The sequence below is a fragment of the Balearica regulorum genome, chromosome Z (assembly GCF_011004875.1).
Source record: "Balearica regulorum gibbericeps isolate bBalReg1 chromosome Z, bBalReg1.pri, whole genome shotgun sequence".
In the NCBI taxonomy this organism is placed as follows: domain Eukaryota; kingdom Metazoa; phylum Chordata; class Aves; order Gruiformes; family Gruidae; genus Balearica; species Balearica regulorum.
The window spans coordinates 36,729,730-36,754,924 of record NC_046220.1 but is presented as its reverse complement, the minus strand read 5'-3'; the positions used below and the strand labels follow the sequence as shown (position 1 = coordinate 36,754,924).

Sequence of the window (25,195 nt, the reverse complement as noted above, 5' to 3'; positions counted from 1 at the left end):
CTCTTCGCTAAGCAGGTCCAACCAGATCCAAATCAATATGAAGTGATACATACATGAAATGGCAAGTGATGCACCTTGCTTTTTTTTTGACACAGTTCTTTTTGTCTTTCATTCTAAGTATCTGTAGACAAGGAACTTTGGTTCAAATTTGTGATCATTTTTCCTTATTCTGCAACACCATCTGTATTATTTTTCATGACATGTTATGTTATTTTGGCTTCTGTTATTTCAACACAAAATCTGTAAGCTTTCCACAAAGATTCACATACAGAAAATCTAAGAAGTAACATTTATTGAGGCATAATCTCTGTGCTTTATCATCTGTATTTCCTAATATAATGAGAACATCTTTTGTATTTTAACATCAAAACAGCCTTGGTTCATAATCAGGGGAAAACAAAACAAAACACCATGCTTTGGCACCTCATCTGATGTGGAGGAAAAAAAAAAAAGAAGCATGAACTTCCTGAGATTAATTTTCCAGTCTCTTCCTAATTTCAGACTTTTTTTTTTTAATTAATTCTTTAAAAGGAGTGCAGATTGTATAAATCATAATTCATAATATTCCACATTAGAGAGGGCTATTGTGGCAGCATATGAGGCTTCAGTGGGCTGCACTCATCTGCCAGGATTGCCTTCATGGAGTCAGCAATGCTTACTGCTGGCTTGCAGGCTCAGTGACCTAGCTAAGACCAAAAAATACTTTTTCCCTTTTCTTAAATGTTACTGTAATAAAGGTTTATCTCTCGTGGCAAAAAGATAACTAAACATTTAATTCCTCTCTGCAGCCTGGTTCAACACTTAATAAATTTACTTGCTAACTCCCTGCTGGGAAACTCTCCCTAGTGAATAGAGAAGTGAACAATCCAATCCATCTGGACACTATGAAGAGCTGCTTTGCAGAATGAGTTTCTAAGGTCAGACAATGACCATTTACATTGATTACCTCAAAAAATTTTGCTCTTTTCAAAGCAGAAAGATGAATGTGAATTCATAAACACTAGAAAGTTACACAGCTTTTAAACTTGTCTCCACAACATGAGGGTCACATTTTCAAACTGCTCAGTCACTACTGAGTCATTAAAATGGCATCAAATACAATAAGAAACAATTCACTCCACGATAGCTCTTTGCAAGCTTGACTTGTAAATAACAGCAGGGTAATTTGAACGTAATGAAGAATAACTTTTAACCACATCATCTAATCCTTTGCTACACTAAGAGAAGTAGAGTTAATACATCTTTGCATACTAAAACAATCCAAATCCCAAACTCTCCTAAAATAAAATAAATTGCAGTAGTGCCACCACAACTGCTGTTCTTATGGTAGACAGGACAAATACAAACAAGGAATACACTCCTGGTTCTCCTCTGTACCTGCCTAGTCCATTTGTGTTCGTGATTAGGAGCTAGTCTGCTCATATATCCAACACTGTATGGATGCACTATCACAACAGTTATTAAGTATGTGATTTGCCATTATTTATTTATTTATTTTTTACACAGGAACTACCAGATTTATACGGAGGCTCACAGCTATTGTTTGACCTTCCTTCACAAATAACCCTCAAATATCAACCCTTTTTTAGAGAACTTCTGTTACCATTAATTCTGTTAATTTCAGGCTAACTCAATGCAAAAAGCGAGCTCTTTTAATCTGCTAATTCATTCTCTGGGATCTTTGCCACCCATCAAGATAGGTGTTTTATAACTTTTCCCTGAGGACAAAGTCATCTATTAAACTTTTCAATGATATAACTCTCTGTTGAAATAGAACTGTTTGCTAGCTTTGTATTCAAGAACTCATCTGAAACTTCAAAAGGAACGCAGGCCAAAGATATAACCACGATAGAAATCTAGGGAAAGGATTTAATCATAGATAAGATAATCAACCATTTCAAGATGGGGAGAAACTGACAGAGAGAAAACACTCTTCATTTTATTTTCCTTCTTTGATCTCTCCTACTTATCGTATCTTCCCTGAAAAGAGGACCAGCAGCAAAGGAGTCCGTATGCTCTACATGCTCTCTACACGCTCACACACAGGAAGAGCGAGGTACTTGCTCAGAACAGGAAGTATCAGATCACCCTGTAGAGGTAGCTTTCTGTCCTCCCACATACATGCTGTTCTGCTCCCAAAATAGTCTGATGTGCACAGCATGGCTGGCTATCTCCCAACACAAGCTGTGGTCTGACTGACATAAAATGACTGACCAAAATTACCTAAAAAGGTCTTAAAGAGTATCTTTCATCAAACCCTACATAAAGGGGCTGCAGGGACAAGGGTGTCCCTGGTATTTGGTTTTGTGCATTGTGTGTTTAAGATCCATTTCTCCACAGTTGCCTCCCTAATTAGAGAGATTCTTGTTAAAATCAACAAAAAGTGTGTACACATATAAAGCTGGAATGCTAACACACTCCCATCTCTAGCAACCGGATCATTATGTAGCAAACTAGTACTGTGAAACCAATGGCTGGATGTATAGGACCATCATATAGACAGCATGAAATTTTTGAGGAAGAAAAGGCTGCATATCTCCTAAACGTTTCCCTGAATATTGCAGTACTCTCCTTTTTTTTCAGCTTTTTAAACCCATGAGCTTACACTACCATTTCCAACATTTACATAATCTGCAAATGCTATACGAAAGTTGTGAAATTAAAGACACTATCCACAGTAATGTTAAAATTCCAGTCAGGAACTAGCATATGTTTAGAAGTTTTAACATTTAATTTAATTTTTGAACCATAAAGTGACACTGACTATATTGAACTGCAGGAGACCACATACTCTCTTAAGAAGCAAGGATGAAGAAGTAGGACTTGAAGCTTCAAATGCCTTAGTTCAGGAGGTCTACCATACAGAGGAAACACAGAGAAGCACAAATAAGATAATATGCAAGATAAATTAAAATGCTAGCCACTCCCTTCAAACCACCACTTATGACCAACTCAAGTGGCAAAAAAAGAATAAGCAAATATGGTCGTTTTCTGAACTCCCGACCAAAGGAACTAGCAGTTCAGTTCGTATGTAGAAAAAGACAAAAGTAAAGGGAAAATTAAAGAATCTAAAATGGCATAGAAGCTGACTTTATCAAATCTTCCAGCCTGATTTTAAGTACAACTTCAATCAAATTTATCTATTTTGTAAATGAATATCTCAAACTGGATTGCATATTGTTATCTCAAACAGCTCCTTTGCTTTTAGCAAATTCAGCACCTTCCTGAATCTTTTGAAATGCATGCTTTTTGGTCTGTTTACACAGTATGCCATTATATTATGATGGTGTTAGTCATCACATGACAAAACTGGCAATTGTAGCCTGTTTTCTAAATAAACAGGAAAATTTGCCAGATGAGGTCAAATGACTCTGAAAGACAATAGGTCTTTTAACAAATGTGTTTAGCTCACACATTAAAGGGAGCTTGTTTCATTCCAGATGCTCAAATGACTTAAAGTCATATAATAAATCAGAATCCATTCCTTGGTATAGCTAGTAAGTACTGTCCTTTTCAAAATACACATTAGCACAATTTTAAGATGACATTTACAATTTGTAACTTGGCTGTCACATTGTATCACGAACTAACTTATCTTTCCAATAAGTTTATTTTCATTACTTTTGGTGATTAATGCCTCTTTAACATAATTTAAAAAACCCAAACCAGTCATCTAAGATAATAATACTGGTTTTCTACTATAGCAACCGTACTTCTTTAATGTCTTTAGACAGACTATGCAGTCTGATTGTAGAGTAACAGGTAATTCATCAACAATATGGACAGCAGTGCATGATGAAAGGAACAAGTTCGTGATACTGGCTTGTGATATCTCGGCAAAAGTCAGAGTTTAGCATTTAACATGCACTCTTTTTCTTACAGTTGCCAAGCTGTGTAACTTCCAGCACATTAGCTGTAGCTTGGAACAAGTGCTAATTACCAGTCTGCACAGCTGGAAACAAAGTTTATGCAACACCTTTTGGAGTGCATCCAGAGCTGTGACACAGGTAAGGGACAAAAAATCTGCTGCACGTCACATAGAACAAGAGACTGAAAGAGTGGGTTTGTTTACCCTTAAGAAGACAAGAGATAGCTATTTGTGGTCTTAATGGTCTTCCACTACCTAACAGGATGATACAGAAGACAGACTTGGAGGTGCACAGTGGTGGTATGAGAAGCCACAACCTGAAGTTGCAACATAGAAAATACTGATTAAAAAAAGAAAAAGATTATGTTGGTGGTCAAACACTGGATGAAGAGCCCAATGAATCTGAATGTTGATCCTTGGAGATGCCCAGAACACAGCTGGACGTGGCCCTGCAAAAGCCAGTCTAGTTCATTCTGCTTTGAGTAGATGCATTGCTCTAGATAGCATCCAGAGGTCTTTTGTCACCTAGATTATTTTCCAAGTCTATCTCCAGCTGGTGATGAACAGGAAGAATATAGAGCAGGCTGGAACTGACTTTGCTGTAATACAGATGCAGTATATTCTCCCTAGTGATAAAAATCATAATGTTAAAAGATACAGATTAAACAAATGATGTAAAGTTACACCACAATACAAACTACCTGGAAATTTCTAATAGCTTCTTAAAAAAAGCAAATCCAAAACGCACTGCGAACTGCATCATATTGAGCTGTCTTTCGTTTCACTTGCTGACCTTTTCCAGCAAGAACACAGGAAATACTTTAAAGGTTGTCTGGCATGAGAAGAGCTGTAGTTCTCCAGAGGACATGTATCAGGATTGCAACATGCAGCCCTTCCTGCTCAGCCAAATAAATGTCAGACACACCTCAACACAAACAGAAGCTTTGGGTGTCAAATACACTGCGTATGGAGATTATTTTGTTAAGAAATTATATTTCATGCTTGCAAATCCTTTAGTAAGACCTCCTAGAGCTAGCTGGCTAATACAAACAGGTTTGCTATCTCCTCTGTATGCAGGCGTCTGCACATATTTGCATATATATGGAAGCATATGTGCTGCATAAGATACATTACATACAAGTCTTTTGTACTCCTATGTGTAATCTTCTAAATCAGAATAAGATGCACATACCAAACTCCATTGCAGAAAAGTACAAGAACAAAAAAATAAACTGAAATATTACCTCCAAACAGGTAATAGCCACTGCCAGATACAGGATCCTCAGTCACACTCACTATACAAAACCAATCACGTGGTTAAGTCTAGCACCTTCTCTGGACCAGCTAGTTCAAACATCCACTGCTCTGAAGATAAAAGCTCCAAACACATTGACACATGTGCTTGCAAGCAGCAGTTTGGTACTGCACGCTGTGATTCACCTTTGACTATGACAACAAATCAGGGCACAGGTGGTATTTTCAGAAAACGTCCACACGCAACTCTTTACTGGGAGAAGATGGATCTTCAGCAGTTATGGCACTGGTATTTTTTAGCGGTAGGATTCATCAGTGGAAGCTCTACTACTTGTGCCACAGGCAAAAACAAAGCCATGAAATTTAATAATAATATCCTCAAGAGTCAAACACACACAGACACAGTGACTCCATCAGCTTTTAAATACCTCTGTGAATGTCATCTTAGAAGCTTGACATTAGTTTGCCCAAATAGCAGCAGCTTCTGGTTTGTGTATACACACATGCAATGAAACACCTAAATATTCACCTGGCTTTCTGGTGATGTACTGTACTGCTTACTTCTCAGTGCAGTTTTATGAAAATGAACTTGCTCTGAATCAAGATACTTTATTTTTCCTGTACAAATCCTTTTTTATGGGAAGCAATCCCATTACAGTTTTGTGTGTGTCAGGTCCATGAGACACACTCCTAACTGCTGACCTTCCTGGCAATCTTCCCATTGGCATTTCCTTGCTAAGTTATTTTTTCACCAGTGTGTATTCATCATTATCTCTGGGTACCCCTTGCTGCTCCAAAGGCATCCTGACCAGTTACCTTATCAGCATCTGAAGCACTGTCACACAGCCATGGGTACCCCATTTTGCAGTGGGGAGAAGCATTTGTAAACATGGAATCATGAATTGGCATCAGTGGCTATCCTGCTTTTTGCTCCTGTGAGGACTTCTGGGAAGTTCCCAAATTTGACTGTCAGCGTTGCAAATCTGTTCATCCAGTTCATTTAGGTAAGTAACTGGAACAAGTGCATCCCAGAATACATTATGATGTGGTCTGTCTTTGCTTGCTCTTGAAACATCAAAGTAAAAAGGAGTTACAGCCTACACAAGGGAAGCAGGAACAGCCTCCCATATTCTTCCCATACTATGAAAAATTATCACACATTTGAAATGTGTTCCCACTAGTCGATGTGGAAATGATGGCATTATGCACAATATAAAGAGACAATAGCACAAGGATCCCAGACCATTTAGCAATAGATATCCCAGTAGATATTTCAGGGATGCTTCGATACCGAGCCCACACATAGCATGGCTAGAAGCATCATCTCTGGAAGAGTACTCTACCAGCAACTCTTAAGAAATGTTCAAATCAACAGCTGCGTGCACACTTAAAATAGCTTTCTGCTGAGATTTTGACATATTCGTAACAGTATCTGACACAGAGCAGCAACACAAAAGCCTGTGCCCGAAGTGTGGCAAATACCCTCAAAAGATGGAAGGGAAGTTTTTCAGGAGCTAATTAACAAGTCCCAACAGAAGCATGGGGGTAAAGGAAGAGCAGCGTGGTGTATCATTGCAAATCTGGGGGGTCAAAAGACAGACAATGAAGAAAAAAGGCCATTGTGAGGGAAAACTTGTAGTCAAGCACTGTGTTCCTACCTATTCCTCCTTGTCTTGCAGGTTTTCTGCAATAAGTTGTCAATGATAAATTTATTACTGTGCAAGCAGAATTTCTATTAGTGTACTATTGTGTCTCCTACTTGCATACTTTTTGATAGCATTCCTTCAAGTCTAGTACTGGCAATTCTGAAGTTGGATCCACTGTAAAAATCCAGGAAATATAGTGGCTTTCTTAGAGTGTCAGATCTACTGGTCATGCCAGAGTAAGACCACATTTAGGAGCTTCTTAAGACAGGAAGAATAGGAAAGCATGGTTCTTTAACAGTCAGCAACACAGAGGAAGCCTTGTCATTGCAACACTGAGCACCATGGAGATCTCTCAGACTCTTCCAGGTTCTTGCATTATTGGCAACTTCAGGGCAACTGCTTTCGAGTTCCACAAGTATAGTCAGCTTCTATCAAAAAGAAGATACAGCCAACATGAGCTGTTGGCTACAGATTTACAGTCACTGTCAGTTAAAAAAAAAAAGTCAGAATGAAGAAGAGAAGAAGCAATAAACATACAGAACAAGACCAGGTTTTCTAAAGAGGTGCAGGCTGGGAATTTCTAAACTGGGTGCATAACAATAAGTGTAGATTATTTATAGTAAATATTTCTCCTTTTACTCCTCAGCAAATGGAATCATATGATACCTAAAAAGACAGGTACACAACTCCATCTTCCCAACAACTAGAGCTATAAACACAGAATTGAATAGTAATTGTTGGTAGAGAAATATCTCTTGTTCCTAAGTCAAAGAAAAAACCCCAAAACTAAGCTAAAACACTAGGACCACCACTCTGTGTTTCATAGCCTGAGTGTCAGGTACCCTTTACCAACACACAGGTCTGCAGTGGAGTCTGGCAGTTATGCCAATAAAACAAGTTGGTTTTGAACAGCTGCCTCACCAGCATGACAACTGCCAAGTTCCGATCATATCAGATTATTTTAAGAGTTCCCCATGCCACAGTGTCATCAGGCTACACCACCCAGAAACATGCTACCATGATCAATGCACAGAATTTGCAAGAAGCTCATTTTCTTCCCCGATTCCCTACATGGTTTGTATGCCTCAACTTTGCTTCGCCATTTCGCCAAGTTTCCCTGAAGTTCTGCGAAGATCCACAGACACAAGTATTAGAGTAGTTGTCTACAACTGCTGTTCTGAACTGGCATTGCCACTTAGGTGCTTCTCAATAGCTTCAAAGTTTTAAACTCAGGGGAGCTGCATACTACATCAAAATAATTTAGGACAAGAAGAGATGCATCAACATGAAAAGTATCACTTTTAATAGGCAGAATCTGAGTTGCCTAACCATGGAATTGTAAAACACCAGTTGTCACTTTGTAGTTACCCTACAGAGAGCTTCTCAGAGCCTCTGTAACCTTTCATTTCAGATGTGTGGAAATAGTGCTTCAGAAATATTTCTGAAAATCAGAAGGCACTGGTGTTTGCTCCACTATCCTTTCTTCACTGCCTGCACACATGCAGGCACGAACAGCCAGAGAAATGTCATCCTTTCAGGTGACTGGCATTTAAAGCTCACTGTATACTCACTTCTCAGGAGCCTTCCCCACGTCTGCTCATTGCTCCTCTCTGTTACTGTAACTAAAACCTCTGTCCTGGTCCCCTAAAGGTAGCGGTCATCTTTGTCATTTGACAGCCATCCAGGCAGGAATTTTACCCAAATACTGCTGGCTTTTCTTACTGGAAAGAACAATTGATTTACAAGTTACCTTGATAAAGGATTCCACAGGCTGCATAGCTGGAAGACAATAGAGTAGTAGTAAGAAAACCAGGCACTTCAAGCTTCTAGCTATTCCCTCCCCGTTCTTTGTCCTAAATCATCTATAGCAACCATGCTAAAGCCCCTCCTGAAAAAAGGGAATTGCTATAGCTCTTCAGAAGCTTAAAAAGCTTGTTTTCATAAAAACATACTTGGTTTCTACTCCATCTGCTTTTATGCAAAGCCAAACAGTACAGCTTCAGAAGTGACCCTAGCTCTCTCTGTAACATCATTCTAGACAATTTTAAACATAATTTCTTAAGCTTTAAAGTGTCAATTTTTACATACTATACTGAAAATGTAAATATATTTGAAGTACCATTTATGAATCTAATATTCTTTTAAACTCACTGGCAAACAAATTTCTCCACTAAGAACAGCACAAAGGGGTTTTGTTTTCCAGCTTACACAGCTAAGAGAGTCAGAAAGCAGAAGACGCATGCATTATCAAAACACTCAACATTCCCTCTTTGAGACCACTAAGGAAAAAAATGAGAAACCTAAACCATTCTGCCCCTCCCTGCATGCTTCCTTTTCAGATCACTCTTCTGTGTTCTGAGACTGTGTAGTTACAGTTCGTTTTTTTTAAGAAACTAAACCAAGTAAACTTGCATAAAGCACAATCTAAAATTTAGGTGTGGCTGTTTATCTGGGGAACCGTAACAGCATGAACCACATGATGGTTAGTGCATCCTGCAGCATTTCTTGTCTTACGCATTGCAAACGTTGACTGTCTGCTATGTTTGGTCATGACAAATAAATTGTTAGTGATATTCAACCCTGCAATGCCTGCAGAGCCAGCATTGCCAAGAGCCCAAGTTGAATTCTATTCCTTCTTGGGCATGACTAAATTATTTACTAAATTCCAGTGAGCTGAACCAAAGGGATTACTTGCAGAAAACTTACTGCACCAGTGTGGGAAAAAGAGTCAGCTTGACTCTGAAGCCTGAATGAGTTTGTAGACCTGGTGACTGGAAGTTTTACTTGGTATATATAGACCAGACTGATGTAAACCCTTCTGTTCCCTCTGACTAAACAGAAATTACTATTTACACTGGTGTCAAGTTCAGAGAGACTAAGCAAGAAGCAGAGACATTGCAGAATGCCATTTTGGTGACATGAAGCATGCTACCAGAAGCATAGAATCATAGAATCATAGAATGGTTTGGGTTGGAAGGGACCTCAAAGATCATCTAGTTCCAACCCCCTTGCTGCGGGCAGGGACACCCTCCACTAGACCACGTTGCCCAAAGACCCATCCAACCTGGCCTTGAACACTTCTAGGGATGGGGCCTCCACAACCTCTCTGGGCAACCTGTTCCAGTGCCTCACCACCCTCACAGTAAAGAATTTCTTTCTAACATCTAACCTAAATCTACCCTCCTTCAGCTTGAACCCATTACCCCTTGTCCTGTCACTACACTCCCTGATAAACAGTCCCTCACCATCTTTCCTGTAGGCCCCTTCAGGTACTGGTAAGCCGCAATTAGATCTCCCTGGAACCTTCTCTTCTCCAGGCTGAACAACCCCAACTCTCTCAGCCTGTCCTCATAGGAGACGTGTTCCAGCCCTCTGATCAGCTTCGTGGCCCTCCTCTGGACTCACTCCAACAGCTCCATGTCTCTCCTGTACTGGGGCCCCCAGAGCTGGACGCAGTACTCCAGGTGGGGTCTCACAAGAGTGGAGTACAGGGGCAGGATCACCTCCCTTGACCTGCTGGTCACGCCTCTTTTGATGCAGCCCAGGACACAGTTGGCTTACTGGGCTGCAAGCGCACACTGCCGGCTCATGCTGAGCTTCTCGTCAATCAATACCCCCAAGTCCTTCTCCTCGGGGCTGCTTTCAATCCATTCCTCGCCCAGCCGACAGTCATGCTTGGGATTGCGCCGACCCATGTGCAGGACCTTGCAGCTGGCCTTGTTGAACTTCATGCGGTTCACACGGGCCCACCTCTCCAGCCTGTCAAGGTTCCTCTGGATGGCATCCCTTCCCTCCAGCATGTCGACTGCACCACACAGCTTGGTGTCATCAGCAAACTTGCTGAGGGTGCACTCGATCCCACTGTCCGTGTCACCGACCAAGATGTTAAACAAACAGTGCTGGTCCCAGTACCGACCCCTGAGGAACACCACTCCTCACTGTTCTCCACTTGGACACTGAGCCGTCGAGCACGACTCTTTGACTGCGACCATCCAGCCAATTTCTTATCCACCGAGTGGTCCATCCGTCCAATCCATGTGTCTCCAATTTAGAGACAAGGATGTCATGTGGGACAGTGTCAAATGCCTTGCACAAGGCCAGGTAGATGATGTCAGCTACCCTTCCCTTATCCACCAACACTGTAACCCCATCATAAAAGGCCACCAAGTTTGTCAGGCACAATTTGCCCCTAGTGAGGCTGTGTTGGCTGTCGCCAGTCACCTCCTTGTTTTCCATGTGCCTGAGCGCAGTCTCCAGGAGGGTCTGCTCCATAATCCTGCCAGGCACAGAGGTGAGACTGACCGGCCTGTAGTTCCCTGGGTCTTCCTTTTTAACCTTCCTAAAAATGGGGGTTATGTTCCCACTCTTCCAGTCAGCGGGAACTTTGCCGGACTGCCAGGACTTCTCAAATATGATGGAGAGTGGCCTGGCCACTTCATCCACCAGTTCCCTCAAGACCTGTGGATGCATCTCATCAGGCCCCATGGACTTGTGCACCATCAGGTTCCTTAGATATTCTCAAACCTGATCTTCTCCTTCAGTGGGCGGTTCTGCATTCTCCCAGTCCCTGCCTTTGCCTTCTGTGACCCGGGCAGTGTGGCTCAAGCATTTGCCAGTGAAGACTGAGGCAAAGAAGTCATTGAGTACTTCAAGCCTTCTCCATATCCTGGGTAACCAGGTCACCCATTTCATTCTGGAGGGGACCCACATTTTCCCTCGTCCTCCTTTTCTCACTAAATACCTATAGAAGCTTTTCTTGTTGTCCTTGACATTCGTGGCCAGACTAATTTCTGTCAGGGCTTTGGCTTTCCTAACCTGATCCCTGGCTGCTCGGACAGTTTCTCTGTATTCCTCCCAGGCTACCTGTCCTTGCTTCCACCCTCTGTAGGCTTCCTTTTTTTGTTTGACTTTGCCCAGGAGCTCCTTGTTCATCCATGTGGGTCTTTGGTGGATTTGCTTGACTTCCTCTTTGTTGGGATGCATCGCTCCTGACTTTGGAGGAGGTGACCCTTGAATATTAGCGAGCTGTCTTGGGCCCCTCTTCCTTCCAGGGCTTTGTCCCATGGTATTCTACTAAGCAGATCCCTGAAGAGGCCAAAGTGTGCTCTCCTGAAGTCCAGGGTACACTAGACAAGGAGACTAATTTTACTGTCTCCAAAGGCTGATCAAGATGCCCTCATATTTATAAAATATTATGGCAGATGTTACAAAGTAGTTATTTCACATGAATATTGTGCACTTCAGAAACTCCTCTTGTATTATAATCTCTTTAGATACGGAAAAGCTGTTTACAATGAACATCAAGTAAGTAGTTAAGTCTAAAAAAAAAAATGTACATGTAATCTATAATTAACACAATCCATTTTAGAATCTGGCTAGAATAAATTTTTGCCTTTGACATTTAAGCTGTGCTGCCTTCAAAAATATTCATGATGCTTATGTTGAGGGATATTAGTTGTTTAACGTAAATAAGTAGGGTTTAATTAGAATAAATGACTTAGGATTATAATAGAATCTGATTTGTGCTGTTTGCTTAGCTTTACTTAGCACGAGTGGCTAGATTTGCTCAAGCCTTTAGGCCACCATAGAGGTATTTTTCTCAGTAATTTTCCTAGTAGTTTTCCTAACAGCTGGTACAGTACTGTGTACAGTCTTTTAGTATGGGAAAATATTTTGCTATCACACTAATGTCTCGGTACTGTTTTTTCCAAGTGTGGGACTCTTCAGCTCTGCATGTTCCACCAGCAAGGACAGGTGCACAAGGACTGTAAACCAGAAGACAAGGAGGCTCCAGCCTTTGGGGAAAACTGCAGAAACTGCAAGTCAACAAGATAAGAGCTTGCTTGCTCTTGAGCAGAATCCGGTTAGATGTTAGAAGCCCCCAGAGCAAAAATCACCATCGGACTAAAGGACGCGTGGGCAGCGCGTGAAGGGTGCGTGAGGGGTGGCTGTATGGGACCTAAGGGTGTAATTGCCCTGGGATTTCTTTGTTCTGGGTCCCTCTCTTTGGAGACACCCAGCCTGGGCTGATCCTGCTGCTGTACCCGTCATATAAATTAATTATTTTATAAAATCCGATGCCTGAGACTCTGCTGCGGGAAACCCAGGGTTGGGCCTGACGAAGCGCTCCCGAGAATAAGTGTGTGTATGTGTGTGACACCATGAATGGTGTGTAAATGCTCGGGCAGCAGCTACTCCTTTAACACTTATATGCATGTCCCATAAAACCCTCCTACTAAACCTTCTTCTAAACATCCAAGAGTTTTCTATTTTTTATTATTTGGTAGTGCCTTTCCTCAGAGGATCTCAGCACAGTCAGCAGGATCCCAGGCAAGCACTCAGAAAATACTCTGGCAATTGGTTTTTGCTGTAATTCAGCAGATTATTCCCTACACACATAAAAAAAAACCCAACCCACAAAACACCAAAATCCAACCCACCATCCAAAATCTACTTCACAAATCAGAGAAACCAGGAACTACAGTTTGTATGCCTTTGCTATGTAGACACTAAATGTTGCAGCCTGCAGAAAACCCCATAACCTTCAGGTTTTTAACCACTAAATCAGCTAATGCATCAGTCAGTTTCTTGCCAGATTTCAGTCTAGGTGTGTAAGCATTAAAATGTGTAAATTTCTTCTTGATTATCTTGTCTGTGTAGGAACATTACTCTCCTTTCATAATGGAAATGTTGGCATTTTATTCCTGAATTAAAAAAAGCAGCTGAATCTGACTGACCTGAGATATGTGCATGTTTCATTTCTTTAGCGGTAGGGTCATAAGCAATAATTAAGTAGCCCCAGCTCTTCTCTCTCACATACAAGTACTGTTTCTTTATTCTCTGAAGTACACACATTACTGTTATTTTCTTTCCACCCTAAATCTTCCTTTCTTCGCATCACAAATTGAAGAGGCATTTCATTTTCAAAGCTTAATTCTGATGTTAAAAAAAGCAAATATTAATTTGATATTTTTTCATGGAGAATAAAAGGCCCTGTAGGCTCTTTTGCCTGCTATTCTGTGGATCAGCACACCTACTCTTGAGTTGGCATTTCTTCTTCTCTTTACAAGTTCAGCAATGCTCAGCTGCTAACACAAACACAAGCAATCCAGTATGTTATGTAGACACACACACTTTTTGTGTGTGCATTTGCATATGCTAGCAGATTTGTTTGGAGTATGTGCCTAGCAAGATTTATTGCCCCATTTTAACAGTAATCTACTATTTAACCATCATCCTAGAGCCTAGGAATTAAATGGTTTTTAAGTAACTGGAGTATGGCAAGCTGCATTTATAGTAATATTTGTTCCAAATGGAGTTAAATAACATGTTGTCCTATATTAATTTTACTCAAGTCTTTCAAGAAATCCACCAGAAGTGTATTTGGCTTGGAAGCCCCCTACATTTAGAGGAACTTGATAAGTTATAAGAGTAATTACCTTCTATAAATGATACACTCCTCTGACACACAACTTTAATTTCCAGTTGAATACAGTCAAGTGTACTTTCTTCAGATAATTTAATTCCCAATAGCATCGGTTTTTCAGTTCACAAAATTGATAAAGCACCCCAGAAGGCAAGTTTTATGCAAATATACATAATGAAGTAAAGATTAATACCTACAGTTTATGCAACTATCTTTTTGAAAACCTTGATGTGACATCACCTCTAAAATTCTATCATTCTGGAGAAATCCCCAATTAACATCTTTTCATCAATCCTGTTGAAGACTCTTCCTCCATTTTATTTGAATCTGGTTCATTTCTCTCTAACCACCACATCATCCCACATGCCCCAAACAATTTTTCTGTTCTTTCACCACTTAAGGTCAGAGGCTCTGAAGCTACCGATGGACTACCACACAGCTCCCCAAGTAACCCACCTGGCATCTTCCCGCTGTAAAACAAGGATGGCAGTGCTGACCTCTCAAATGAGTCAAATGGAGGAAAACCGACCTCAAAGTCAGTGGCGTAACTTGGAGGTTTCAGTGGAGGCAAGACTTTAACTTTGTGTGTAAAGCAAGACTTGTACTTAAAGCAGTCTCAGGCCAGAACAAGAGAGTGCCACAAATTTCCAAAGCCTTCACCTGTGCCCGGCTGCCACCACAGTCACTGCCCATCAGAAATGGTTTTTTAAGTAGAAGAATTTAAAAGGTCGCAAATTCTTTTAACAAAGTGAAACTATGAAGCTCTGCACTGCACCACGTCCCTCCCAGACAGATGGACGTAAAGCAGAGGGAAGGCAGCCTCCAATAAAAAACAGCATTTCCTGCTGTGCACCAGAGGTGGGGAGCTCCAGCTGGCCAATACCACCACGCTAGAGCAGCAGAGCATGAAGTGTGTCACTATGCCAGCAAAGAAGTGCTGGTCTGGGCAAACTTAAGAAGACAAATGACGATTTGGTCCCAATTTATTTCTCAATCTCCAGAGGCAAGGCAGCCACAAACCAACTTGAAACCTTGTTCTGCAGGTTAGAAACACCTACACTGTAATGCAGGCCTGCCAAAGATAAGGCAAAACTAAAATATTACGGTTTGAGAGCATCCCGGTACCAAAACATACAAACTACAACTAGGTATGATAACCCAGAACACAAGGGTAGTTACGTTCACACTGAAAGACAGTCACATCACAATTAACAGAAACAAGCAATTATGAAGACCCCGTGCCTGCTGAAGACAGCATATTTTCACTATTTCACTATTTTCTGAGACTGAATGAGCTAAATCTACAATTGCAAGAAGACAGATAATGTAGCTTAAAACTATTTAAAAAAATCCCATGCGAGCCTCTCCCTTTTGGTGTCAGGTCACTCTCAGAGCATGACATGTCAATAAATGACTCAGTGTCACAGATTTATTTGAGAGAGAAAACACAGAGAGATGGTATCTTTCCTCAGCTACAGTAAACTACAGCTCTCTTGAGGGTACACCCAAGTAGCTAAAAAACCCTCTAAAAGTATTTGAAAAACAAAAATAAACCCGATGGGCTCAGAGAGGCATTACTTCCCTGAATCTGCACCAGAGTGCGGTTCACAGCTTCAGGTTTTCTGCCCAACCTCCACTCCTCTATTCTCCTCACCGCATGGCAGAGCAGTACTTCTAACCCAGAGTGTATTTCTAACCCAGAAGTACAGAAGTCAGCATTTTATAGAGATCACCTAAGCCACTCTGAAGATAAAAGTCAGAAAATCATTGCAAGTGAATACGTATTAAAGTCTATGGCTTAATGGGTACCTTATAATTTCAGGATCTCTAAGAATACATGAAAAATAGCTATAATATAATTCAATGGGAACGTTGATATCATGCATGTCTCACGCATAAGAGTCATGACAGGAACTGCAGAACCAAAGGTTTGAGGAACAGTCTGAAAAAGGAAAACTTTCATCACTGTGAAGTGTTAATGTTGGGAACTAAAAATGTAAGTGCAGGCAGAGATCTTTAAAATAGCCATTTAAAAATGCGTATTTTGTGAGTTTCGTATCGGTCTTTAGAATTATCTCCAATGGAATATCTCAGATTCCTTACAGAAAAGTTAGAATAGAAATACAGAAGATAGCAGCAGAGGAAGCTTCTATTCTCAATGCTCCCTTTCATATCAAAACCAGTTAAAGGTAAAAGGCTGAACACTTAGCTTCAGGCCAACGACTGACTTCTGTATTCACCAACACAAAGCGTACTTCCATACGGAGTCAGTGAAAATGCACATCTTTTAAGACTATGTCCAAGTCACCTCTGCCTCTAGCTGTTGGCAACTCAAAATGCCCCTAAACCTATGTGCTTGCCCATTTCCCCTGCTTTGACATGAAAAGCAGAACAGGGGAAAATAGCTGAACTGCCAGCATTAAAATTAAGGCACATCAAAAATATGAGGGCTTTGCAGCTTCAACTTTCATTAAAAAAAAAAATTCAAAAATTTCATTGGATTTGTTAATTTCAGAAATGCTTCAGCACAGTCTCCAAGGGTGGCTGCAAAACTATGAATTTGTGCTAGGCTGTATCAACTATTTCTTGTGGCAGCTCCTTTTGTCAGTGACTTGTACTGGGTTTTGCTCTTGAAGATGTCTTCTCATTGAAAAATTTAGAGATTTAAAAGAAACAAGTGATTCAAGGGCTCTAACATTGGTGTCCAGATCAACAGAAAGTACAATCTACTTCCTACCCATATTTAAGCAGAAAGGCTGAGCTCGGTAGAGCCTGTAGATATTAAGAGCATATCGTGTCCTTCTTCAAATATCTTGATAATGGCAAGACACATTCTTATCAACAGAGAGCTGGCATAATTTTTGTTTCCACCCCCCCAAAGAGCTATTTTCCATGCCATCAGCTAGTATTATATTAACTAAATAGCATCAATACAGCTAACTAAGAGGTCCTAAAAATTTCACAGCCGTAATAAAGGATCGTAAAATATTCAGTTAATTTTCATTCAAGTATTTATACTAAAATACAAAATACTGCCTTTTTTGTTTTCTTTGTAAACATTTTAATACTCGAACATCACAGCAGGTATTTTAAGATGTATGGGGGCTAATTTAAAGGTAGAAGAAAAATCTGAAGTAGCTCTATCAATCAGGCTGAAAGCAGCACAAACAGATCAGGTTTGAGAAATAAAAGCCAAGCATTTTGATGCTTATTTAACTCTGCCCCCTTTGATAAGGTGTTCCCTCAGGCTACTTCTACAACAGCACTGAATAGGAAAAAGAAGGAATTTCAAACATCTGAACTGGCAGCTCAATATGTAACTCAGCATGACGACTTTGAGGGCTCTCTAGAGTTGCCACCTTCTACATTAGAGTCTTTCATAGGCTTACTGAATGTGGTAGGCTGATCAAATTTAATGAATAAGAGAGCCCGAGTTTTAGTCATTTCGAGCCAGAAGCTGCACTTGCACAGCACTGCCGCACTGAGCAGCGAGCCTGGCCCTGTACTTCTTCAGTAGCAAATGCCTGATTTACCATGCATGGCTACCGAGGGTGATTTATTCTGCATATGGTATGCATATGGAATGCTTCATTATCTTTACTGTGGTTCATGTTTTTAAGAGTTGCAGTGGTAGGTGTATGCTTAGCTATATATCTAGAAAGAAAAGCTAGAGCTGACAATATCCATTAGTGGTTGATTTCCTTAAGTACCCACAATCAAGATCATTTGTATCTTCTGTAGCATTCAGTTCAGTTGATAAATACAACACTATGTGCAGGGTTTCTTCTGCCTGTATTTTAAGATGGGCCTCCCCAGTCTAAATACAGATCTGTCAATCCTCTTTCATACATCAAAAAAAGGCACAAAGGGAACTTCACTAGATCTCTAAGCCACTTTATACATTTATGGCATAGCATGCAGCAAAACCGTTATAGCCCTTGGAAATAATCTAAACAAGAGACAAGCAGCAAAACAGAAACTAGTTAACTAGAGAAGGAGGCTCAGAGCAAGAAAGAGAGCGGAGTTTATTCTTTTATAGCAGAGCAGTAATTTTACTGCAAGGTCAAAGGAAACTGAAGAGCTCAGCTGTACTAGGCAGTGGCCCAAACCAGGTGGGAGTGCAGCAGATCATGACCAAAGGCTTCTCAGACCAAAAATTAACTTTGCAAGTTAAAAAGGGACAGAACATGAAAAAAAAAATAAAAAAAAGGTGGCGGAAAATAACAGATTCCCGGTGTAGGCGACAAGCTCAGCCTAAGAAAGAAACCATGGACGTGTTCTCTGAAAACCTGCAAGATAAAAGGCTTTCTAAACTTCTGTTACCAGGCAATGCATCTGGTAGCGGGGATTTGGCAGAGTTTACTGAAACGTAGCTGTGGATGGGATGATAGCACATAGGAAGACTTGTCACTGGGAAGTGCAAGATCAGCTTACAGAACCTATAAAGGGTATAATCAGTGGGAGGTGTAAGAAACCTGGTGCAATCACTGAAAGCGCTACTCTTCTCAAAATAAAAGATGGTTTTGGTCAGATCATGAGCAATTGATTTCAGGCTATTTAAACAACCAAGAAAACCTGATCATAGTTATTAAGAGATTAATATCACCTTCTTGGTATTATGAAAACAGATATGAAAGCAACTAGTTGTCTGAAGTCTTCTTTGTGGTAAAATATATTATCAATCCAAATTTGACAAGAGAAAACTAGAAGTTGACATGAGAACACCTTCCCTTGGCTTTTGTTTGCATTCTACTGTGGTAAAGACCTCAAGCTATCAATAAGCAAGACCTGAGCCACCATCAGGGACACACTTCCTTCAACTGTATCACTATTTAGTTTTGTTTCTTTGCATAGTCCATTTCTTCATTTATCACCCTATTTCAGAGGAGCATAGAGACCCATGTTCAGACATGTGCCCTCCATGATCTTGTTATGAGTACTGCAGCGTGGAAACACCAAGTGAATTAATTAGCAACCAAAGAAACATTAGGAGAAAGAGTAGAACACTGCTTCCCAAGATGCCTATGTTTTATTTAACAGCAACACTGCATCTGTTTAGCACTGACGAAAGACAAAAAGCTGTGTCGTGATACATTTTAATAAAAGATGATGGTAATACTTGAATACTGTCTTTTAATTAAGGAACCTCTTAAAAGTGCACTAATATATAACTTTAACATTGTTACTGTTCTGCTCTGGGGTATGCTATTAGGGAAGTGATGGCAGTGAAATTAGGTAAGTAGTGTGTTCTTATTGCCTTACAGTTTGCAAATCTTACCTAAAAAGACAAGGTTCAAAACCATGAAAATGCACTGGAAAGCACCAAGCATGGAAGTCTGGAAGGCATACAGAGTATTGGCAATAACCCAGAAGATGCCTTTGTGTACAGTCCAAATAATAATGTTCTATAAAACTGACAGGAAACAGTCAGTGCATGTACGCATTTTTCATTTTAAGTGCATTATAGCTGCAAAGAGATGCTGTATTGAAGATTCCTAATGTACTATGCTAGAATTTTGCCAGAAGACAGCAAGAGACAGTTCCTGCCATCCTGGATTTCAAGCGATGAGGAAAACTATTTAGCTCAATAGAAGTTATAAATATTACAAAAACATGCAACTACTACAAGTTCCAGGTTTTTTCCTCCAGTGAAGAGGCTTAAGATGTATGTCACTATCCATGACACTGAAGGTGTCCAAGATATCAGCACCTGACAAAGCTAATGAGAAAAAAGTCATGTTTCAGAGAATATAAGTTTAAAAACAAAAGGAACATTTTAAGCATTGATCAGACCAAGTAGCAAATTAAGTAACTTCCTGCTTTCAGAGTCTTTATTCTGGGTGGCTGGTGGTTGTTAGCGTTGCTACAAGACCACATTAGTCCTTCCAACAGAAGGAGCATGCTGAACATGAAGGTGATGGCTGGGACACTGTTAGCCATGAAGAAGTTGAGATGCAGGAGGTAAAATGAAAGAAGGCACATGAAAGAGATGAAACCAGTCAGATGAGGCATTTCTCCTGAGAAACTGGACTAAACTGACAGATTGAATGCATGGTAGGGACAGACAAGTAGCATTTACACAAGCTTGCATGCTTCACCTTTCTTTTGATACAACAGGACAATAAGTACCAGTATATTGGGGCTAAAAACTAGCATGTTTTTCAGCATGTAAGTCTCCCAGACATGCAATCAGACAACACCTGCAGAAACAGGGAAAAAATGCTTCCTTGCCTCTTTTCTGGTTTATCAGTTTGCTCACACTGACAGTACATGCTTTGCTACATGTCAGAGAGAAAAAACATTCCTGTACTTATTCAGATGTGTATGTGTCTGATTAAACACTCCACTTAATGTAACAGTGCATGGCAGAACAACAGCTGTACAATGCAACACAGCAAAATGAGCTGAGTAACTGCAGGGGAAGGACAACCAAGCACCTATTGTCAAACATGCCAAGGAGGGCCTGCAACTTTTTTCTGAGATGTGTCCTGAAGCATTTTGGCACTTGATAACGAGCAAGGCTCCTATAACATTTGAAAGGCAGATTTCAGGAACTAGGTCAGTGCTCAGCAATGTGCTATTCCTATCTTAAACATAAGGATTGTTTTAGTTTTCTAAGAAAATGCATGCCACTAGATCAGCAGAAACATACAAAAATGGGTTGTTTCCCTTTTCTCCACTTTTGAAGTACATTCTCCACCCTTTCCATGAGCTGTGACCCACAGATCACTGCAGGCTGTATTAACATACTGTGTATTTTTCTTGGGCAATAACTTAACTGTATCATAAAGCTTGAATCAAGATTTTACAAGGACTGAGCCTCAGGATTCTTGTAAACAAACAGAATATGCCATTTTCTATCTCAAAGATTTTAAAGTTATACCTTAATTGAAATATGTGTTCTAAAAACTACGCAAATAACTTTTGCTACATATGGATGTAGCTAACATTTTAAAGGACTGCATAGTATTCAAGCAACAGGAGAGGATTGCACCTTCTCATGTTGGTACCTCAGAGTTCATCTCCTACAACTCTACTGGACTAAGAGTGAGATAAAGTCACACTCATTTGTTAGAAATGTTAACAGTCACACTTTAATTTTGTGTTGCCACCCAAGGATCAGTCTGTCATTCAGGCTTTGTGCAATGACAGCACCTAGCATCAGATTATTTTTTTTTTTTAATCCTTTGACTTCCCTAAAGCCAAATATTATCATCTGAGCATATTAATGTGAGTTTGCTCTATTCACTCTGGGATTCGCTTGGTCACTATAATTCCAGCATATCCTTTACTAGTAACTGGGCTCTTGTCCACGTATTTGCAAGATTGCTGTGCCTTCTATACATTCATTTAGCTTGATGTGGATGCCACACCATCCAATGATTTTTCTCACAGTGCTAATCATATTCCTGGTTAATTCCACCTTCATGCAGACAGACTTTCTCCCAACAGCACTGGACTCAGGAAGACACTCCAAAAGTACTCAGAGTATATGAAGCCCAAGACTATTTCTGTTCGTCTTCCTGACGTTACACTTTGAAATGTTCTTCTACTCAACTGTTTGCTATGTACTTTTTCACTCAACATTCAATCCAAATCGTACTAAAAAATGAAGCATTTATGGTATGAGTGCACCCTTTCACTCTCCTAAGGTTTCATCTAAAAATTAAAAAAAAAACCAATTAAGGCTGAAATCCTTAATTAAATTAAGGTGAAGGAGGACTGGATTTCACTCTGGACTTTTTACCAGAATCATTTCCTTCCTTCATCATTGTCCAGCCACACCTGATGGCAGGCCTTAAGCCATACAGAAGTCAGGATATTTATAGATCTCCACATAAAATTTAGTTGGTTTTAGAATGATAGTTTAGGTTCTCCTCACCCTTCTCATCCTTTTGCCTCCTCTTCAAATAAAGGGTCTTTCCAAAGTCTTGGGATAGATTTGATCTTAAGGACAGGAAGATACCTGTGTGACAACAGTCTAGAACAAACATTTTTTTTGTCCCCACTAAGTCAGGATGTTAATTAATTCCTTAATTCTCACTGAGCTTGGCCAAACAGCACTAATTTAAACAGCCATGAGAAAAACAGCAAATGTGAACCATGTAGTTAATCATACAAGAACAAAGCAGTATCAATATTCATACTTACAGGCTGAGGCTGTTCTGCAATACAGCAGTTGAAACACAACCAAAACTCACTCATTGTTTACAGTCTGAAGTGGGAACACAGATGAAAAGCAGGACTCAGCCTCTGTAAATCTGTCTCCAGATAGCAAGTTCTTTAAATAGGTTTATTTATAATGGTTCCAATGTGAAAATCTTTTCTCTGTTGAGCTCTTCTCCAAAAACAAGTCAGTCTCAGGACAAACAACTTCAAGGCAAAAAGTTATTTTAGAATCTTCTTTCAGAAGGTTGGTCCCAGCACCACAGAAATGTTACGTATGTTTCTTTGGTCCGTAGCGTTATGTGAACCTGAAAAGAGAAGTACATGACATCAAAAAGAAAGAATATAGAGAATCTTGTGCTCCCAGTCAGCCACCCACACCATTGATTTCTTGGTAATATCTTGATCAAGCAAACAAGTCATGTGCTTATTTCTACAATGACTACCAAAAATAGCAGACACCAGAAATCCATATGAGGCTTGCATTCCAGCTTTGGTTAGATAAAGTGACACAAAGAACTGGTGTCCCATCTTTTGGTAGCCATCTCTGTTTACTCTGTTCCTAACTTTCAAATGTAATTTTAGAAAGTGACAATTGCCCATAAACCCCTTTAAACTTCTTAGGGATGTGCCTATTGACACTTCATATTTCTTAATGGAAAAATTACCCAGTTTTCTCCGCAGTGTGAGGTTTAAATAGTATTTAAGCCCAACCCTGCCACACAGCTGTCAAGCAAAGGCATGCTTTTCTAAATGTTGAGGAAACAAGTAAATAAATTTCTATATATTGAAAATTTGCAAAATTCCTGGACTTGCTCAACTCAAGGTATTTTCCTTCCACTCTCTCTACCCTCCTGCTTCACATACAGTTGGCTTCAAAATAGGAGATTACTTGTCCAGTTTGAAACTGTTTCCTTAAACCTCTAAAATTCCTCATGTGGAACAACTGAGGATTCCAACCATTCCTTTGCTAAAATAGTGTTTATTGGTTAATCTCCAACCTGGTTTCTTTCAGTAAGAGTAAATTCCTGTAAGATTTCACCCTGGTCGTTTATCTTGCCCTCTATCATAAACTTTACTTGCAGAGAAAGTAAGCCAATGAGCATTCAGAAATTTTTACACACATACTCCTTAATAATTCTTGTATATGACTGCATCTTCATTCATAGAAATGTGTGCAAAACTACGCATCATTATTTGTATGCAACTCCTCACAGTACGAAGTGGTTCGGAGACTCCATGGGATACGTAAACTGCGTATACCTATGTACATGCACACACATTCTGTGGCAGAGCAGTCCCACTTAGCTACTGCCTTCATCAGTTCTCTACATGCCAAGCAGATAGGCAATGAGGTCCCTCATTTACTACATACATGCCAAGTTAATGTACTGTGAAGCCACTACTAGCCAGGTACTTTCCAGGACTGTTGGCTATAACACACATGTACAGAAATACAGTAGCATCTTTCCCATACTAAGTCCAAAGCCGCTATGAAGCTTTCCCACTTTCTTACCTCTTCAGAGACTAACAGAGGCCCTTTAAGAAATAAACACATGCTGCAGTAACACCATCTAAACAGCAAAACCTCAGCAAAGGTACTTGTCTCTCCTAGCTTTGAAAAAGCTACTGGTAGTGTTTAAATTACATTTATAGGCCTGTTTGTGGCATTTCTTGCCTAAAGATCAGAATAGGACAGGTGGGAAAAAAAGGCTTTCCTAGATTTTCCTATCACTAACACCATATAAAGCAAAGCAATTTTATTAAACAGAACACCCTGAGGGTAAGAAAAAACCTAAACAAAAACCAACCAAACAAAATCCTCTATGTAACCTTTCTTTTGTCAGACACTTAAATAATCTTAGTACAGTGCTAATATGACATATTTTCACTATTTAAAGGAAAATATTTTTTTCTACCTCAAAGATGATAATCTAAATCCCATGTCAAGAAGCTGCAATAAAACATGGGAATTACCAACCAACAGTGTTAAATCCAAGAATGAAAATAATACTAAAAGTCTCTACGGAAGTTCTCACTTGATAATTAGGTAGCTTCACACCATTTTCTCAATTCTTCTGGTTACTGAAATTTTGATCAACTTAAGTTAGCAAGAGCAGGACTAATGTAGAAAAGCTTGATAAGAAGATATTCTACTGTTCTCTGCAGTCTCAGAATGTGCATGCTACACAATTCTATTCTAAACTTGATTCACAATGTAACAAAATTGCAACTAATGTTAAGCATGTAACAATTGACAATTTGAGTCCAGTAACTGTACAGCTTATCTCTCCTTAAAACTTGGGGGGGTTTATGCCTGAGAAGATAGGCTCCACGTTGTTCTGAAACACAGCAACGCTCCCTCAATGCCTCAGTGTGAGAAAGTGAGCACGCAAGTACTCAAAGTTAGAGCATTTTGAAGTCTAATATGTTGTAACCTACCCGAGCTATAAACCAATACATTGCAGTGGGCTTCTCTTGCTGCGCAAGTGACCCAATATTCTGATTTGCAGCTCCTGAAATTCTGACACTTCTATTATTGCTTCCTCACAGTCTCTTTTTGACAAAGTCCAGATTTAACTTATCAAATTCTTGTTCTGACAGAGGGTTAACTTCCATTCTGCTGTTACAGCTGTGTACAGAAGACATACAGGGAAAGGGTAAGAAATTTCCTCTGTAAGTTGGTCTTCCTATTTGCTCACTAATAGCTGGTATGCTCCACCTGCTCCCTGCAGCGTTAAGCGCTTCAGCGTTGAGCTGAAGCCCTGGGACCAAGCACAAAGAAGAGCTTGTACCTTGTGTCCTGTGAGCCTGGAAGGTTCTTCCCGGTTACAG

The 25,195-nt window shown here is 40.0% G+C and overlaps 1 protein-coding gene across 7 annotated transcripts in view; it reads right to left on the bottom strand.

The window, feature by feature from the left end:
- The window catches only part of CDC42SE2 (CDC42 small effector 2), an 84,693-nt gene that overhangs the window by 11,753 nt on the left and 47,745 nt on the right, over window positions 1-25,195 (bottom strand). For all 7 annotated transcript variants that reach the window (XM_075740201.1, XM_075740204.1, XM_075740206.1 and 4 more), the window contains one exon: window positions 22,346-22,668. In XM_075740201.1, the coding sequence (XP_075596316.1) occupies window positions 22,346-22,399 (54 nt within the window). In that variant the 5' untranslated portion in view covers window positions 22,400-22,668. The remainder of the gene's footprint in view (window positions 1-22,345; window positions 22,669-25,195) is intronic.